Source organism: Botryllus schlosseri, chromosome 11 (genome assembly GCF_051294905.1).
Source record: "Botryllus schlosseri isolate E-star chromosome 11, Bs_hap1, whole genome shotgun sequence".
Classification (NCBI taxonomy): Eukaryota; Metazoa; Chordata; class Ascidiacea; order Stolidobranchia; family Styelidae; genus Botryllus; species Botryllus schlosseri.
In genome coordinates, this window is record NC_137246.1 from 6,488,416 (window position 1) to 6,507,890 (window position 19,475).

Below are 19,475 nucleotides of genomic sequence, written 5' to 3' on the forward strand. Positions count from 1 at the left end.
GTGGTTGAAGTTCTATAAGCCTATCCGGAAACATGGCTAAAAGTACTCGTAAACAGGGCCCGGATATTGGCATAAAAAGTATAAACCTAATGCTCTTAGGGCGGTGATGATAAAGTTGGCTATCTGGAGGATTAAAACTATTAATCCTGGCGCTTACAGTCACTGTTAAGCAGGGTTGTAACCAAGTCACATGGTTCCGAGTCACGAGTCAATCTTACTTTTGTGGTATTGACTCGAGTCAAGTCGAGTCATTTTCAATTCATCACCGAGTCGAGTCCAAGTCACCGTTTAAAGGGTCAAGTCCGAGTCATAGTGTTATGACTCGAGTCCAAGTCACTGCATTGAAGTCATGTTCAACTCATGTTTTCAATCCCGAATTAGCTTATAGCTTATGGAGAATCAACGAATTCACGTCTACATACTATCTGATATAGAACCAACGAAGTCACGTCTAGATACCAGCTGATAGAGAATCAACAGATGCATGTTTTTGTAATGCACAGTTTTTCTTTCACATTATGAAGTGGTCGACTAAAAAAAAGGTCAGCTTTCCTGCTCAGCTCCCGAAATAGCCGCCGGAGCGTTACTACTATGAGAGAAAATTTTGGATTAAATACAAATAATAGAGATTTTCGAATTTTACCGGCAACCTCATGATATTGTTATATTGTGTAAAAATATGATTCATAGCAAAATTGATTCAATTCCAACTAGAAAAAGCGAATTTATTAGAGTAGAATATTTTGTATATAAAAAAATACTCGGCTTACTACTAATATGTAATTATATTATATGAAAGAATTTCTCACTGAAAACACTAGGCCTACATTTATTTTCAAAAATAGAATTTTCTCCACTCATATCATTGATTCAACTTTTAAAATTAAGCCAGATTCAGTGTTCTTTTTATGCAACATAACAATTTTATAAAGTAGCCACCCAGTAAAGTAAAAAAGAAGTTATTTTTGAACAGCCCTATTGTACAAACATCACACAACATTAGCCATTCATTATTACTCACGTGCACAATGCACATACCTAACAAAACGTCAAATGGACGGAGGGTATTGTGTGTTTTCACAGACAGCAAATCAAATCATTGAGTTACACTTCAAAAATACTAAAGTGGAAAGGAGATCCTCGTATATGTTATAGCGGCATGGCCTTGGAATAAATCCACATCTACTGAATTCACGTTCCACTGGTGCACTAGACACAAGAATTGACAAGCATTTTTGAACCACATTGAAGAGCATTTGATACTCATTTTTTCTAGTCGCCTAAAAATGCAAAGAATCATCGCCTTCAAATCTACACATGAGCTTATCAATCTCATCCAAGTACTTGACCATCTGAGTCATTTCATTAGCTCTAATTGAACTTTGCTTCGATTGTTTGTATAATTGAAAAGTCTTTAGTACTTTGATTGCGGAGGATCTACTACCTCTTCATCACAGGATGATTTTGTACAATGCATTGCTACTGTACCATTGTCTGTTGTTTTTACGGCGGCATATCTGATATCAGGCGAGTGCAACGAAAGCAGTGGCGACAAATAGCGATGTCGGCAGAATTCGTCATATGCGTTGATCTAGCCATTACGATTCGCAAATTTCTTCATCTTCAAGTCATATAAAATAAGCCGAGTCAATGACTTGGGTCGAGTCATTCGTAATGACTCGAGTACAAGTCGAGTCAATCCAAATATTGACTCGAGTCGAGTCATTTTCCCATTTCAAGAAAATGACTCGAGTCAAGTCGAGTCACAAAAAAATCGTGACTCGAGTCTGACTCGAGTCGAGGCATGACTCGAGTCATTACAACCCTGCTGTTAAGTAGACCTATAAGATTTCGCACGAGTGCTATCCCTGAAACTTCGAATCCAATGAAGTAGGTTGCCGCAGTAAACAGTTTTTAATCAGAGGATTAGGAATAGGACGAAGTATATTTTTCTACTTGATGTTTTTCCGACATATACACCGACTCACGATATAGCCCAGTGCTTTTCAACCTTTTTCGTCGTGGTACACGCTTTTAACCTTACTCGAAGCTCGTAGACCCCTGACCACATATTACACTGATTCCGTATAGTAGGCTATGCGCAATTTAGGGTGTTCAACCTCTTTGCTATTCACGGCCGTATTTCGATTACATATAGGCCCTAGGCCTTGTATAGCATAGCGTCGCATTCCGACGGTGAGCCGTCATGGCCCATCTGGACGCATTTGGTTGTATTAAAGAAGTGTCTACTGTAACTTTGACTCTCGAGAAATTGTCCGCACAGGAGATAGCCCTTTCTACATTGCAACGCCATTGCTCCAATCACCGGGATCTAAGAGCCGTATCCGAGCCTAGTATTTCAGGCACAAGTATGGTGGTGGTGACTTGCGGTCACCAACGCCCCCTTCTAAGCATGCTTGTACCAGCTTTCTGGAACCAACAGGGCAGGGTTTTTTGCCGGGCGCTCCGGTTTTTCCTACAAACCCCTGTTGGCCGCGCCCAAACAGAAGCAACTAAGAAGGAAACCTGAGTAACTATGGATTCTTAATATCCAACGACACTTAGTAACCCTATTACCGTCGGAGGGTGGCTACAGTGTGTGCAAAACCTCAGCTGTAGCCACATACTACCCCACGGTTAGGCCTATATACCTCGCCTGTAAAAGTTTCTAATATTATAGAAGCAGAATCCTCGCGCATAGATACTAGGCTATATAGGCTATGCACCAAAATCGCGATTAATAATGCAATGCAATGCAAATATATCTGGATTCCTTCTCTCGCTGCGCAGTGCGCGAAAATTTCTCCCCCCGGAAAATTAATTTTGTCAATAATATTTGGTTGTTTCGTATATTATCGTCGAATATTCATTTACGGTATCCATTCTCAGCCCAAGTGATCAGATTAACCGGTAGAGCTGATGGACATTGTGCCTTCAAAAAATTTTGGCACAAAATTAATTATGATGCATCTGGGTAAGATTATGTCAGGTGCTCCAGAAAAATTTAAAATGTGCCCCCACAATCTCAGATTTTCATGAAAATTGGTAAGCCTGGAAATCTTTTCTTTCTGATATCAGAAAAACAAATTTTATAAGAATCGGTCAAGTACAGCCGAAGATGTGGACGTTCAAAAATTGCTGTTTTTGTGCTCGCTCAAACGGAAAAAACTTCAGAAATTTACACATGCAATTTAAATTTGCTATATTTTGGTCAAATTAGGGTCGTTGAGGGTGACACTTTCACACTTGTTCATTTACATCATACTTGATACTTTGTCATCTTCTTCGACACCTGGGGTTGCATAGTCTGACCTTCAACCCCATGATTCTGTTCATGTCTTCGAAAATCGCTCACGCGTGACGTCATTTTTAATTGCGAATATATTTTGGCTAAGAGGTGGTGTCATCAAGTGTATAGTGTCATTGGAAAGCTCTTGACAAGGACTATCAAATTCAACAATAAAATTACTGGATATTGGATATTTCGAAATTCACAATTTTTTCAACACTTGTCTACAAAAAATTTTTGTTAATGTGACGATGAAATATCCACTAATTCTATTGTTGATTTTGAAAGTGCTTTCCAAGAGCTTTCCAATAATATCTTACACTTGATGATATCACCTGTTAGCCATGAGATATCTGCAATTAAAACTGACGTCATGCATGAGTGCCTTCAAAAGTTGTAAATAAAAGCATGGGTTCAAAGGTCAAACTAGGCAGCCCCAGGTGTCAAAGAAGGTGAAGATGCATTAAGTGTGCTGTAAATGACCAAGTGTGAAAGTTTCGCCTTCAACAGCCTTAATTTGATCGAATTATGGCAAATTCAAGTTACATGTATATATTTCTGCCATTTTTTCCGCTTGAGCGATAACAAAAATGGCAATTTTTGGACGGTCATACCTTCGGTTCTAGTCGACCTTTTTTGATGAAATTTGGATTTCTGAAATCAGAAAACAAAGCTCTGTAAGCCAGGGTTGTAACCAAGTCACATGGTTCCGAGTCACGAGTCAATCTGACTTTTGTGGTTTTGACTCGAGTCGAGTCGAGTCATTTTCAATTCATCACCGACTCGAGTCCGAGTCCAAGTCACCGTTTTAAGGGTCAAGTCCGAGTCATAGTGTTTTGACTCGAGTCGAGTCCAAGTCACACTATTGAAGTCATGTTCAACATATGTTTTCAATCCTGCTTGGGTGATATCGAATTCCTTGCTTGCCAAACATGCTTATTTTGTCCCTATCATAGTCTTGGCACATGTTTATTTAGGCAGATAACATACAGTTCCTGGCCTCATTTACCGATGCTATAGATAGACGAGACAGGCCGCCAATACGATAACTTTACTAATCTTAGAACTTTAAATCAAATATCTGTCTTGTCAGTCTGATATATCACAAATACAAGCATTCAGTTTTTATTACGAGCACATCGACGACCGCTCACAAATAGCTTATAGAGAATTAACGAATTCACGTCTACATACTATCTGATAGAGAACTTACGAAGCACGTCTAGCTAGATACAAGCTGGTAAAGAATCAACAGATAAACGTTTATGTAGAGGTACAGTTTTGCTTTCACATTATATCAGGTGGTTCACCAGAAAAAGGTCAACTTTCCTGCTCAGCTCCCGAAATAGTCGCCAGAGCGTTACTTTAGTGCTGATTTACTGTTATCTTAGTCGAATTTGCCCTACATTTACCAAAAAAATTCTCAAAAATGAGGACATAATCTCAAAAAGGAGGCTACTTCTTAAAATTGTTAGATGATCTAAAAGAACTTAAATTTGGCTCAATTCCAACCAGTAAAAAGCAATGCTAAGAGAAAATATTTTGGATTAATTACAAATAGAGACTTTCGGATTTTACCGGCTATCTCATGATATTGCTGGATTGTGTAAAAATATGATTCATATCAAATTTGGCTCCATTCCAACTGGAAGAAGCGAAGTTATTAGAGTGGAATATTTTGGATATGAAAAAATAGTCAACTTACAACTATTATGTAATTATATTGTATGAAATCATTTCTCACTAAAAATACTCCATGTATTTCCAAATCCAAAATTTTCTCCTCTCATATCATTGATTCCACTTTTTGAAATCAAGCCAGATTCAGTTTTCTTTTTATGCAAAGTAACAATTTTATCAAGTAGCCACCCAATATAATAAAAAAAGAAGTTATTTTTGATCGGCCCTATTGTACAAACATCACACAACATTAGCCATTCATTATTACTCACGTGCACAATGCACATACCTAACAAAGCGTCAAATGGACGGAGGGTATTGTGTGTTTTGATAGACAGCAGATAAAATCAATGAGTTACACTTGAAAAATACTAAAGTGGAGAGGAGATTCTCATATATGTTGAGGCGGCGTGGCCTTAGAATAATCCACATCCACTGGATACACGTTCCACTGGTGCATTAGATGCAGGAATTTTAAACCACACTGAAGAGCATTAGATACTCATCCATTCTAGTCGCCAAAAAATGCAAAGAATCATCGCCTTCAGATCTACATATGATCTTATCAGTCTCTTCCAAGTAGGCTACTTGACCATCTGAGTCATTTCATTGGCTCTAATTGGACTTTGCTTCGATTGTTTGCTTGTATAATTGAAAATTCTTGAGTACTTTGATGGCGGAGAATCTATTACCTCTTCATCACTGGATGATTTTGTACAATGCATTGCTCTTTGCTACTATGTACCATTGTCTTTTGGTTTTACGGCGGCATATCTGATATCAGACGAGTGCAACGAAAGCAGTGGTGACAAATAGCGATGTCGACCGAATTCGTCACATGCGTTGATCTAACCATTGTGGTTCGCAAAATTCTTCACCTTCAAGTCATATAAAATGAGCCGAGTCAATGACTTGAGTCGAGTCATGCGTAATGACTCGAGTACAAGTCGAGTCAATCTAAATATTGACTCGAGTCGAGTCGAGTCATTTTCCCATTTCAAGAAAATGACTCGAGTCAAGTCGAGTCACAAAAAAATCGTGACTCGAGTCGAGTCATGACTCGAGTCATTACAACCCTGCTGTAAGCATGCCAATTTTCATGACGTTTCGAGAAGGTGGGAATATGGCATGGAGCACCTGAAATGTACTGACCCATCTTCCGCTTTTTATTAATCACTTTGTTGCCTTTTATTATTTTAGACCTCCCATCAAGATCGTGGGAATAGTCGAAATAGGCTATATATTGGAATTGCCCAAACGTATCAGATGAACCTTCATTCGCGAGACGCACACGATTCTGACTTGCTTTCAATACAATATCCATTGTAGCAGTATATTTATTAAACTCGAAGACTTTTCGGGTGCCTCTTTTCAAGAGTTATCGGCACACTGAAGGGATTTAAACAGATTTAAAAGCAAAACCAAAAAGGCACAGTATGACACAACAATCAAAATCACAGACCATGAAATTCGCATTGTATCAATGGCAACAATAACAAACTACGAAGTATATGGACATACGGTACTATAGTAGCAGCACAATTTGTAAATAAACAATTACACGCACGGAACAACACGCACTAATGAGAAATTTGTAGGTTATAGAGGAAATCTTTCTGTCTGCATAAAATAGGTTTGCTCAACTGAATAATAGTAGACTCCAACACTTTTAAATGAAACACAGACCTACTACGCGCAATGACTGTGAACATATTGTCATCATAGTGCTGTGCACAGGCAAGGTTTTCGCTCAGATGCTGACCGATTGACGAAGCAGATGCTTGGTAATCATCATAGCAGTCTGTTTTTCCAGCCAATTTGCACTGACGTGCGAGCTCCGTGCGATCATTTGCGCATGTTTTTGACCGAATCAATTTTGGGATATGCTGCTTAATACGCTCAAACAATCTTTGAGATGTACGTCCTACATACCTACTATCACAGTGGCACTTGTATTGGTAAACAACATTACTTGCATCAAAGGCAGGAAGTACATCTTTTCGAGAGTTGAGTAACAAGGGTTTCGTCGTGTACACTACATGCGTGTTAACGCTGTAATAGCAACGCTGAACAACCGATTTAATAAGCTTTTCAAATCGGCTGGACACATTACCTAGCCAAGGTAGGTGTAAAAATGCCGGGCATTTTTCTGGGCCATATATTGGAGCTGTATCCGATTTTTTCAATACCCTAGAGATGGAGCATTTTAATATGTGGTCCGGATAGCCATTTCTGACTTGGTATTACTTTATGGGGTTCATCCAGGGTTGTAACCAAGTCACAAGGCTCCGAGTCACAAGTCAATCTCACTTTTATGGTTTTGACTCGAGTCAAGTCGAGTCATTTTCAATTCATCACTGAGTCCAAGTCATTGAGCAGAGGTTCGAGTCCGAGTCATGGTATTATGACTCGAGTCCAAGTCATTGTGTTGACTGCTAAATTTCCAATTGAAGTCTTGTTAAACCCACTTTTATAACTCTGTTTGATGATAGGCCTATCGAATGGTTCACGTTTATATTATACCAATTTTCCTCACTTTTAACAGTTTCCGGTCGCTTTTTCCAAGTAGGCCTACCAGTACCAATAGACGAAGTCCCAATATGGTGGTTACTTTACTATTCTTCGAAGTCATTATCAAATGTCGATCTCGGTCGTCTGAGTCTCGAGTCATATGACTTGGTTCGAGTCATGCCCGATGACTCTAGTCCAAGTCGAGTCAATACACCGATTGACTCGAGTCGAGTCATTTCTGTATTTTGAGAAAATGACTCGAGTCGAGTCATCAGAAAATCGCGAGTCATTACAACTCTGCGTCCATCATATTCCTCTGTGATTCGCATTTGTACGATGGCGCTCAGATGACACCACTAGTTGCTGACGATTACCCCTCACGAGTATCAGCCGAAAATATTCGGGATCATTTCGATATGAATATAGTGTTCAATTGTACAAGGAAGTATTATGTAGTAAATATGAAAAATTCAAGCCACCCTGAATCGCATTAAGCGTGAATAAAATTTTCAAATGTAGCCTATTTATTGTCTTACGCGTCTTCTTGTTTGAGATTGTTTGAGTGTATTAAGCAGCATATCCCAAAATTGATTCGGTCAAAAACATGCGCAAATGATCGCACGGAGCTCGCACGTCAGTGCAAATTGGCTGGAAAAACAGACTGCTATGATGATTACCAAGCATATGCTTCGTCAATCGGTCAGCATCTGAGCGAAAACCTTGCCTGTGCACAGCACTATGATGACAATATGTTCACAGTCATTGCGCGTGGTAGGTCTGTGTTTCATTTAAAAGTGTTGGAGTCTACTATTATTCAGTTGAGCAAACCTATTTTATGCAGACAGAAAGATTTCCTCTATAGGCCTAACCTACAAATTTCTCATTAGTGCTTGTTGTTCCGTGTGTGTAATTGTTTATTTACAAATTGTGCTGCTACTATAGTACCGTATGTCCGTATACTTCGTAGTTTGTTATTGTTGCCATTGATACAATGCGAATTTCATGGTCTGTGATTTTGATTGTTGCGTCATACTGTGCCTTTTTGGTTTTGCTTTTAAATCTGTTTAAATCCCTTCAGTGTGCCGATAACTCTTGAAAAGAGGCACCCGAAAAGTCTTCGAGTTTAATAAATTTACTGCTACAATGGATGTTGTATTGAAAGCTATATTCAAGTTCTGTACCACGAACCAGCTATTTAACTTCTTGCAACCGTATGCGTTTGCAGATTAGCCACCTCTGGCCTGTTGAAATAAGGATGAGCAAGGTCGCAACGTATTGGAAATGCTGAATTTAAGCAGGGTTCGAGCTTACAGGACCATCTAACACAGTGGTTCTCAAACTTGATCTCGCTCCCTGAGTCTCATTGGCTACGCCCCTGCAATTATGTAGACTGCGCTATTCATAGGCATCTCGCAGCAAGTACAATTTCAAAATGCCTGAGCACTCGCGGCGGTGTCCTCTAGAATCACTACAGACAGATATCGCAAGCTCACATGTCCACACATCTCAACTTCATCCTGCTCCCCCCCAACAGAGGACCAATAAGTGCATTACCAAAGGTGAAATGATGAGGAGAATCATGTATTTATGACATCACAAAAGGAATGTAACATACCACCTCCCTACAGCTGATATGATTATTATACGATATTGCACACCTGTCAACATGTTCTGAAGCACAAACTGGCCTATTTATTGGGATAGCTAGTCAATACACCACTTTAATGCAGATCTGTTACACCCCAGTACACCCGATCTGGGTGGTATACCCTTTTAAAATTTTGGTACACCATGGGGTGCACGAAACACCCGGTTGAAGAGCCCTGATATAGCCTACTATTATACATAAACATCTGTCCAAGTGTACATACTGGTAGCCTATGCATGAATGCATGAATGCATGATATTGCAAGCATTCTCCAGAAAAGTTGTCTTTATGACCTCTGCCCTTAAAACCTGACATGACAGGTAATCCACGTGCAGAATTAATCAGAAGTTTGGATAATTCGTGAGTAAAATCGTGAACAATGCTTCTGATGACCTAAAAGTGAAAGTGACTTGTGACTTGGAACCTTGTGACATGTTTGCAACTGTGGTGTCGACGCACCCTCAATTTATCCCTGTCAGCAATATTAATCCGTAGAAGGAAAAGCCAATGTACACGGTGCACCCAGCTGTTAACGTTTCAGATCATCATATTTTGGGCGCCACCTGCCTGGGGAAGAGGTGTGTTGTCGAGACCTGATCGAGCAAGCTGCGGAAATTGTGAGATTACGTACGACAGGTCGCTGGTATGCAATTGGATCTCCAGCTCAAAAATCGCGGTTGCTATATATTAATCTCGTGCCGTATTTAGATGAGAAATAACAGAACCGGGGCATTCTTATACCATTTTGATTCCATCAAAGAAGATGATATGCCAAAGTGGAGGTGAGGCTAACTGACTGATTCTCCACTCCAGCCCATGGTCCAGAACTCCAGTAGAGGTTCTCAAACCTTTTTACATTATTTACTCTTTCTGCTAATGTGGTGACTATCTGTACCTACCCACAATGTATGTTGCCCATCGTGGGTAATTAAACCAGATATTCTGAATTCTGAGCATGCATATTAATATCATTTGACCATATTAATATAGATTTAATAACTCAGAGATACTTCAGGTCTTGTCATGAGTTCTCGGTACACTGAAGGTACAGTTCTTAAAGAACTAATGGAACACTTCTAAATACATAAATTACATATTTTTCTGCGTTTACTGGTATCGTTTAACACAATGATGATACATCACTGTTTTTGCCGAGACCTCCGAGCTCGAGATTTCACAATGTTTGTGCGTGTTGAGTGCAGAGTGTGATGTGATGGGTACCTTCTCAAGAGATTACAGCTGCCTTCATGTTCATTTTTCATAATGTCTTAGGATGAGAAATACCTTCGGAGTGGCTTTTAGTGTTCGGCTTAGGATTGCTTACCCCTAAGAAGTGGCACTATATACCCCAGGATCAGGATGGGAACCTCTGCTGGAGAGTCTAGACTGCTGGAAAGATTCAGATTTTTTAGTCTTCGTTGACATTTAGATTTTAGAGGTGATTGCAATATATTTTAGGGATCCAAACCATTTGCATATCTTTTGGGTGATGGAGGCATCAGCAACCGTGAAGATGTATGGTTACACATTTGAAACATCAGATGCGTTTGGAATGAATGCGACGATGAGTTATCGGTAGGACTTATATATATATAATATATACCTTATATTCTGTCTATACATTGGCATTTCAGGTTAGATTGACCCGATAATTTGATTTGCACAACCGAGGATAGGTAGACCCTGACACTCGGCACTGTCTGCTAACATTCTCAAGCTAATGTCAGGGGTTATAGACAAGTCCCGTGGTTTCAGGATTTCATAGTCCACGACTCTTTAGTGATTCACATAACTTCTTTTCAATTTTTTTCTGTATAGCCTAATTGGTAAAATTGCTAGGCAACCAAAAAAAAAACAACACTGAACACCAAATTTGGCTCAGTTCAAACCAGTAAAAGCATTGCCATAAAAGGAGAAAATGTGTATTTATGAAATTAAATTTTTACTTCAAATTTTACAGACAATCCCATGAAATTAGTAGGTACGATGCATAGCAAGTTTGGTGCAGTTCCAACCCGTAGAATCAAAGTCACTGGAGTAGAAAATTTTGGATTTGAAGAAATTAATTATATTATTGAATTAACCACTGTTCCTGGAATTTTTCTTTTTAAATGTACAATTTTCTACTGCAATAACTTCGCTTTGAAGAATTGAGCCAAATTTCTACACCGGTCACAACCTAACCGTTTCATGGGGCAGCCTGTGAAATTTTAAAAAATATAAATATTCTACTTTTGATTTTCTCTGATAAAATTTTTTTTCTCTCATAACAAGCTTGTACAGGTTAGAATTGAGCCAAATTTGATGTGTTCAGTGTTTTTATGCAATTGGTTTTTGGGTAGCCAGTCAAATTAAAAATATAATGTTATTCATGGACCGGCTTAGTGGACACGAATTGCGCCATGTGCCCAAGATCGACATTCGGCAAAAACCTCATGATTGCAAAATGACCACTAATTCGATACATTGTGATAAATTTAGATTTTGAATTCGGATGCCACGGATTTTAAGCTTCGTGATTCACCATGTCCTTTTCTGACGATTCCACTGTTCTTTTAGTATTGACTCTGACTTTGCGTCACCCTATGGTGGAGGGAGATCTCTCGGTCTACTAATGGCAAATAACGATACAATATACGAAAGAATCATGCAAACGAAATCCAAGCTGGCCATCGCCGTCATATCAGACTGCTCTGTTACTGCCGGGGCGCGGATACGACTGGCGCTAATCAACCAGCTGAAATCGAAAGGACTGAGAATTGACACATTTGGAAATTGCTTCTCAAACAAGATCACAAATGAAGAGCTGCTGGATATTGCTCCCCGTTACAAGTTCTTCTTTTCTTACGAAAACTCATATCACTGTCGCTGTTACATCACGGAAAAGTTTTTCGTGCAAGGGTTGTATCGCAACATGGTGCCGGTAGTTTGGGGAGCTATGAAAGAGGACTACGAAGCGATCGCTCCTGCGGGCTCGTTCATCTACGCCGAAGAATTTGAGACCGCGGGACATCTAATAAACTATCTTGAATATTTGGATCAAAACGATGAAGAATATTTGAAATTCTTCAGGTATGATATTGTAGGACAAGGGATATTCCTAATAGATATAGGCCTATTATAGAAGTGCGCTTTTCTGTTAAATATCTGCTAATTTACAGGAGGGTAAGAACATAGGCGCTGACTTTTTTTACGAGGTGGCGAAGTCTTGACTAAAACGCACTTTACTGCATGCCACTGGTGTACGTGCAGCTTGAAACCATTTGTGTGACGTTTTAATACCGGCCCTGCGCTCATGCAGATAAAACCATGCAGTAGAGTTATTAAATGGGATGTTGAAAATTTACGATCATTCGAAAGTGTAACTGCGCGTCCAGTCCGTCTGACGGAAATCAGAATTTATGTCACTGAGAATTTGGAGTTGCATCAATGTTATTCACGCTCAATGTGCCGTGTGAGTAACGAAATACAGTACGCACTGGCCAGACAAATTCGCAAGTAACATACTACAACTCGTGAATATGAGGTTTGAAGCAGACAATAATGATGATTACAGACGCGAGATCACTCAGCCAATCAGTAATTGTCTCTTTCGGTTTCTGGCTTCACGTTGAGTAGCTCGCATTGCGGCGATTGTTTGCCGATTTACGTTCGCGAAGCATTTTTGGAGTACAGTACATCGGTGTATATGCCGCAAATAGATCTAGGAACATTATATAACGACCTATTCCTATTTAATGTAACGACTATGGGCTAGAACAGGGATGGCTAACCTTTTTGCTATTCACGGCCGCATTTCTATTACTTGAGCAGCCTACGACCGCATTCCTGGGTCTAGTCGTAATACACTAAGTGGACGCCAAATATCCATATTAAACTGTACTTGCCCATTACTGGTGAATTCTGGACTAATGTATGTTTTCATATCAGCTTATTATACGCACCAAAATCGCGAGCGATCGTGTTATGAACAGTTACTGGGATAACAAAATTAATTCGTATCGGTCGGTCATATTCACTAATTAATTTCGTCATTCATATTAGCAGTTTCACATATTACTGTCAATCCATGTGATCAGATTCATCGGTAGATTGGATGGAAAGGGCGTTTTCGAAAATTTAGGGCACATTATTAATGATGATTATTGATTCGGGCGATTTTTTTTGACGTGTAAAAATTTGTTAAAATTTTGTCAAATTGTAGTCAAATTTCATATTCATTAATCGTCTTCTCATAATGGATGTGAAACACATGTTCAGACACGTACAATTTATACTGACTTCGTCAATTTCTCGCGCCCCCCTGAGAGCCTCCCGCGCCCCCCAGGCCGAGAACTCCTGGTTTAGTGACTTTTCGCGCAATAGGAAACTCATTTATGGAAAATACATTTCACCAAATCCAACGATCATGTAGCTCCTTTACAACTATGAAGAAAGTTCAATCAATCTCTCTACTATCCAAATTATGCCAGATAGATATAAAAATCAACTGATAAGTCCTTCAAACAAGATTTTGTTGTTGAAGCTGCAATGTAACAAAACAGTCACATGCTAATTGGCATTGCAAACTTGGTACAACCAACCAACAATTTTAATGGTGGTCTAAAAATCAACAATTTGCCTGTAACTTTTTTTCTGTACATTTTCAAGACAAAGTGCTATGGAAGTGAGATAAAAACATGTTGCTTCCGCAGATTTTAAACCCAAAACTGGCTTTCTACCATAAGCGGATATCAAGATATGGCAAAATTAGCTATTTTCGTCTCTTTTGGTGAAATAGCTTGGCCACTAGAGGGCGCAAGAACCTGAAATCATGATTGAAGTTATTCATTTTAGATTTGGGACCCCATATCAGTGTTGGGATGACTCGAGTAATGACTTTTTCGTATGACTTGACTTGACTCGAGTCACTTTGCTAAAATGACTTGACTTGTCTTGACTCGACGTATCAGAAATGTGGATTGACTCGTCACTTGGAGCAAAATTCACGAGTCAATTTCAAGTCATCAAGCGATCGATGTCGATAAAATCACTGTATTTTGCCATGGTTCTCTCACAGATAAATTGACCGCAAATGAAGTGATCGAAGCTTACGCTGTCGCTAACTTGTAGGCTATAGTAGAGTAATTTAATAGCAAGATGTATATTTCTGTTCTCTGTTCCTACCTTAACCAAACCTCTTCTTTTATTGAAATTGAATTCGAATATAGTTTATATAGTCCTCAACCATTGGCCCAGGTTGGAATTGTATCATATCAATTTGTGAATGGGTAATGTATTGCATCTTATGAACTCGTTTCTCTATTCTCTATTTTGGCTGGTAACTATAAACTCAGGCTATGTAATTACTTACGTAGTTTAGCATTTCTACGTGTATGTGAGCGATACAGCAGCTTCTTGCGTGCAAATTTAAATCTATATTTGTTCATTGGTTCAGAATCAATGCCCACTCTATCTGTATTTCAGAGAGCTAGCAGAATGCAATGACGTAATCATGCCTCATACTTCGAAAAGGAAACTTGACTTGAATTGTGACTTGACTCGTGACTTGACTTGACTTGAGTCACTGCGAAAAATCGAGTGACTTGACTGGAGTCGAGTCACCTTCGAAAATCGATTGACTTGACTTGACTCGAGTCAAAATCTGCAATGACTCGAAATGACTCGTGACTCGAAGGTAGTGACTTGATCCCAACACTGCCAAATATCAAAGGCATTTTTTGAAATTCAAATTTTTCTTTTTTTCACTCCACCCTATGGTGTGTGCACCGCAACTATGAAAGTTGCAAGAGTGTTTGGTTCAACTAACAGTTGTGAATCAGCCTTTTCGGACATGAACTTCATCAAAAACCAACACAAAACACGCCTCACAAATGCACATCTGGAACACTCACTCAGAGTCGCAGTGTCAAGTTACATACCAGAGTACAGCGCACTAGTTGATAGCATGCAATTCTAGGCTTCCAACTAGGGTTGCATTTAAAACAAACGTGTTAAGAAAGGCCCTTGTTTAAAACATTTTTTTTAATGCTTTTTGGTTTTTTTAAAAGCCGTGACATCACAAATATTCAATTGTGACGTCGTAGTGGATTGACATGGACAATTGAAAATATAGCTCCTTCGACGAAATATCTACGTACTGTGGCTGTTGAACTGACTATTTTGAGTGTTTTAAACAACCGTTTGTTATAAATGCAACCCTACTTCCCACTGACTGATATAGAAACGGATAACATGATGTCCAGACTAAAGTGCGACATTATTTATTTTAAAATTGAGCTGACTGTTGTTGTATAATTTATACCAACATGGTGCGAAGTAATTCGTGATTTCTTACAAAATCTTGGTGGCTAGCTAGTTGAAATGAGATGTTTTGATTTAAAAGACTCCCTTAGAAGTTTTACCGCAATGTGATTCCTGCCCAGTACTATGAATATCAAGACGGAAATTCAGTCTGGAACGGGTAAACGGTAGAAGTAAATGGTATCCCGTTGCTTCAAGAAGTAGCTCTTGGTTGCAAAAAGGTTGGTGACCCCTGATATAGGTATATCTCTTTCAGATGGCGCACGATGGACCCGGATACTGTGCCGATGTATCGCCGGGCAGACGGATTTTGCGCGATTTGCCGCGCCATGCACGGCATCAATGTCGATTATCGATTCAACCCCAAGTACAACCAATCGTCTATGCCGCTTTTTTCTGATGGAATCGCACAGAGAACAGTTCCCTCTGTAGGACAGTTTCTATACAACGACGACAACCACGAATGCTTTGATATATTAGACAGCATCAATTATTTTTGACGCAGTGAAATCTCAATCGATTGACGAGTCAGTACCACGCTCTGTACATATCCGATGAACAGGGTGATTTGTAAGAATAATGGAAAGGTTATCCCTCGCTTTCAGTGCCTACCTTTTAAGACATTCCCTTTGAGGGAGAAGCACGCTAACTGTTGGCATTCGCACCTGAAACAGTGGGTTCTTGATCGCTCTTTGTGCGATTTCCTTAAAGACGCTTGTTCGTGTTTTGTGCAGTCCTATATAGAATTTTACTGATAAGTGCATAAGTATCCCCGTTGTCAATTCTTTATGAGATAGAGGGCCTTGCAATCACTAGAAAGAACCTCAGCCTTAATGTGTTATTTATATCTGGCCCGCTGCTGAAATGGTTGCACACACCTGCTCTAACCCATCTCCGGGGCAAAGACGTGGCCTTGATGTACTACGGAAACGGGTCTATTTATTACTTATGACCAGAATGTTGTGATATTGTAAGCTAACTCGCTGTGAATCACCATGATTTTTATCGATGCAAAGTTTATTTTAGTTTTCTGTTGCATTTTCTTTCTCGATCCCACCAGTGTAAGATTGCTGTAAAATTCTGACATGAAATGGTTCGCAGTGGATGCCTATCAATTTTTTCTGAAGAAAGTATTTCTTTATGACTTCATATTTTTCTGTATGTCGTTTTTACCTTCGTCGTTACTATTCATATTACCATACACCGTACACTTCAAATTTTGTTGCAATGGCGTGCAACGGTACAATGCGCGTTTCATGGTATGTCCTACTTTCTTCACTGGTTCCACTGTTGAATCTCTTTCGATCGCTTTAGTATACTGATAACTTTTGACGAGAAATGTCTTCAAGTTTAAATAAAGATATTTTTTTATGGGATTTTAAGTCGGATGTCATATGTCGTTCTAAAATCTGCCTTTTTACAATGATCTCAGACGTTTGTCAGTCAATCGCCGATAAAAGTATTCACTACCAGTGGAAGCGGAGTTATTGCCGTCGAAAAATTTTGATTTGAATAAAATAGTATTTACGGTGAGCACAACTATAATAAATATACAAAGAATTGGTCACCGTAAATACTATTTTATTCGAATCCAAATATCTCGACGGCAATAACTCCGCTTCCACTGGTTGGAATTGAACCAAATTTGGTGAGCATCGTTTCTATAGACAGCCTAACACTTTCATGGGGTGAACAGAAAATTTTCAAATTTTTTATTATTTTTATATAATAAATAGAAACTTTCTTCTGTAGCAAAGCGGTTACTGGCTGGAATTGAACCAAATTTTGTGTGTAGGCTTAAATTAGGTAACCTAACAATTTTATCAAGTAGCCAATACGATTTGAGAAAAAAAGTCATTTTTGAAGAGCCCTACTGCGCTGGTTAGTGGAAATGACACTCCTGTGGAATCGTGAGCAACCAAAAGTAGTGTCACCAGGGCAATGAAATCGGTATATTCGAAAAAATATTAAATTATCCTAAAGATAGTGGTCGCCTGTTTGACTTTCCACATCGCAACTACTCCGACGTCAATTCACAGTGATTCAGGGTTGTAATGACTCGAGCCACGGTTTTTGGCTCCACTTGACTCGAGTCGAACCAAGTCATATGACTCGGGACTAGGACGGCCAAGACAGAATATTCATTGTTACTTCGAAAAATGGTTGGTATTTCGTCAGTCCTGATACTTGGAAAAAGAGGCCGGAAACTGTTAGGGCTGACTAAAATCACGATATTATGAAAGCGAGTCAATCACTCGATCAGAGTTGAAAAAAGTGGATTGAACTCAAAATTGAACAGTGAGTACAATGACTAGGACTCGACCGTCTCCGACTCGGCTCGCAATACTAAGACTCGGACTCGACCCTTTAGCTTAGCTATACCCACAGGCTTGGACTCGGACTTGACTCGGTGGGGAATTGAAAATGGCTCGACTTGACTCGGGTCAAAACTATAGAAGTGAGATTGACAGTAGGCCTACATTAAAAAAAACTAATCGTTAACATTAGTGGTCAGCCCGTTTCCAAAACGAAAAATGCCAAATATCTCGGGGTTTTACTGGACTCGGACATGTCCTGGAAGAGTCATATTCAGTCCCTAGACACTAAATCAGTGGTTCTCAACCTTTTTGTCTTCGCGGACCCTTTTTAGACCGTCACGGACCTCGCGGACCCCCTCAAGTTTTAGCTCAAAAGTAGCTCAATTATCGTGCAACCGTCATCTGTCTTGTGTAAATATTAATTGCAGGCTAGTGATAAATAGGCACACAATGACCTTTCTTGAAAATTAGAGCACACTATATGTAGAATTTGGGTAGACTTTAATTATTTCGAAGGGAATTTTCCAGCTGTATTTATTGTGTTGAAAATCCGCGACTTCGATTTGATTTTGATATGAACGAGTGCCAAAAATCCATTTCCACATTGGTGGCCAATGTAACATTAACGCGCAACGCTTCCGACGACAGCTGTTGGTGTGATTTTACAATGAACATATCATGTCCAGCCTAGTCATTTCTTCTATCTGCAAACATTTACTCGAAAATGATACATGTGCTGCTAATAATCATGAAGATATGTTCTCTATATTGGCTAAGGGTTGCAATTTATTTCACTTTTCTGTTCTCGAGTCCACCATAATCACTATGAGTAAACCTAGCCTATGTCAACAGAGAGAATTTGTGTATCATTTGAAAACCGCGCATTAACTTATTTTGTTTCGCTATCTCCGTGTCAGCGATACAGTTCTCTCGTTTTTCTAACTAGTCTAGGGTTACCATATTTTTGTGAAGCAAATTCCGGACACCCTTTAGCGCCCACTAGCGGATTCAAAAATGAGGTGTAACACATTGTCTGACAATATGACATCACACTAGCAAAACATTGCCCAACGACTGTATACGAATGGAGTGGAACATAGGCCATGAATTGGGTCATCTGTAATGTGATATCTGGTGATTGCTACTTGCCAGGGTCTGCAACAAATTTCTCCACGGGCCGGATGAAATCGTCTGGCGGGCCGTGTCTGGCCTGTCCGGATTGTGTTTGTCAGCCCTACTATACTGTTAAGTCGGTGCGGCTATCTGGTTGTTTGTTTTAATCAGGTCTGAAACAACATTTTTTCTGTCCCCTTCCGCCCAAATAAAGCCCTGGTGTTGGGCGCACCAGAGGGTAATCGGTGTATCTTCTTGGGCACTTACTATATGCATTTGGCTGTTAAAATTTATTAATGAATTCTGTCGATAATATATACTTCCATATATTAGGCAACTATAAAATGCACCAGCAGGTTGCACATCCGGTGATTTCCAACTTTTTATGGTGGCAACGTCATTTCCAACTTTAAAATGTGCCGTGGCCAAGCTCAAAACTTGATAAGCTGAAGTTAATTACTAAAAAATTTCAGCTTGCCCAAACTTACTCACGGCCTAGGAAGCTGCGTGATTACGTCCAATATCATCGCGATTCCCAGATAAAGGCAAACGACCCCAAGATTTGGAACCACTGTCTGTGACTGAAGCATCCAAGAGGATTTGTCCTATTTTT

General features: G+C 39.5%; 1 protein-coding gene and 1 long non-coding RNA gene across 3 annotated transcripts in view; both read left to right on the forward strand.

Annotated features, from left to right (window-relative positions):
* LOC145451167 (4-galactosyl-N-acetylglucosaminide 3-alpha-L-fucosyltransferase 9-like) overlaps nucleotides 1-16,807 on the forward strand; it is a 100,775-nt gene extending 83,968 nt beyond the window's left edge. For both annotated transcript variants that reach the window (XM_080329666.1, XM_080329665.1), the window contains exons 3-7: nucleotides 9,670-9,771; nucleotides 9,837-9,910; nucleotides 10,587-10,703; nucleotides 11,688-12,200; nucleotides 15,688-16,807. In XM_080329666.1, coding sequence (XP_080185792.1) covers nucleotides 9,670-9,771; nucleotides 9,837-9,910; nucleotides 10,587-10,703; nucleotides 11,688-12,200; nucleotides 15,688-15,931 — 1,050 coding nt within the window. In that variant the 3' untranslated portion in view covers nucleotides 15,932-16,807. The remainder of the gene's footprint in view (nucleotides 1-9,669; nucleotides 9,772-9,836; nucleotides 9,911-10,586; nucleotides 10,704-11,687; nucleotides 12,201-15,687) is intronic.
* LOC145451184 (uncharacterized) lies at nucleotides 3-8,604 on the forward strand. Its single transcript, XR_013918711.1, has 2 exons — nucleotides 3-295; nucleotides 348-8,604. It is a non-coding gene; the product is annotated as an uncharacterized LOC145451184 (long non-coding RNA).
* Nucleotides 16,808-19,475: the final 2,668 nt, after the last annotated feature.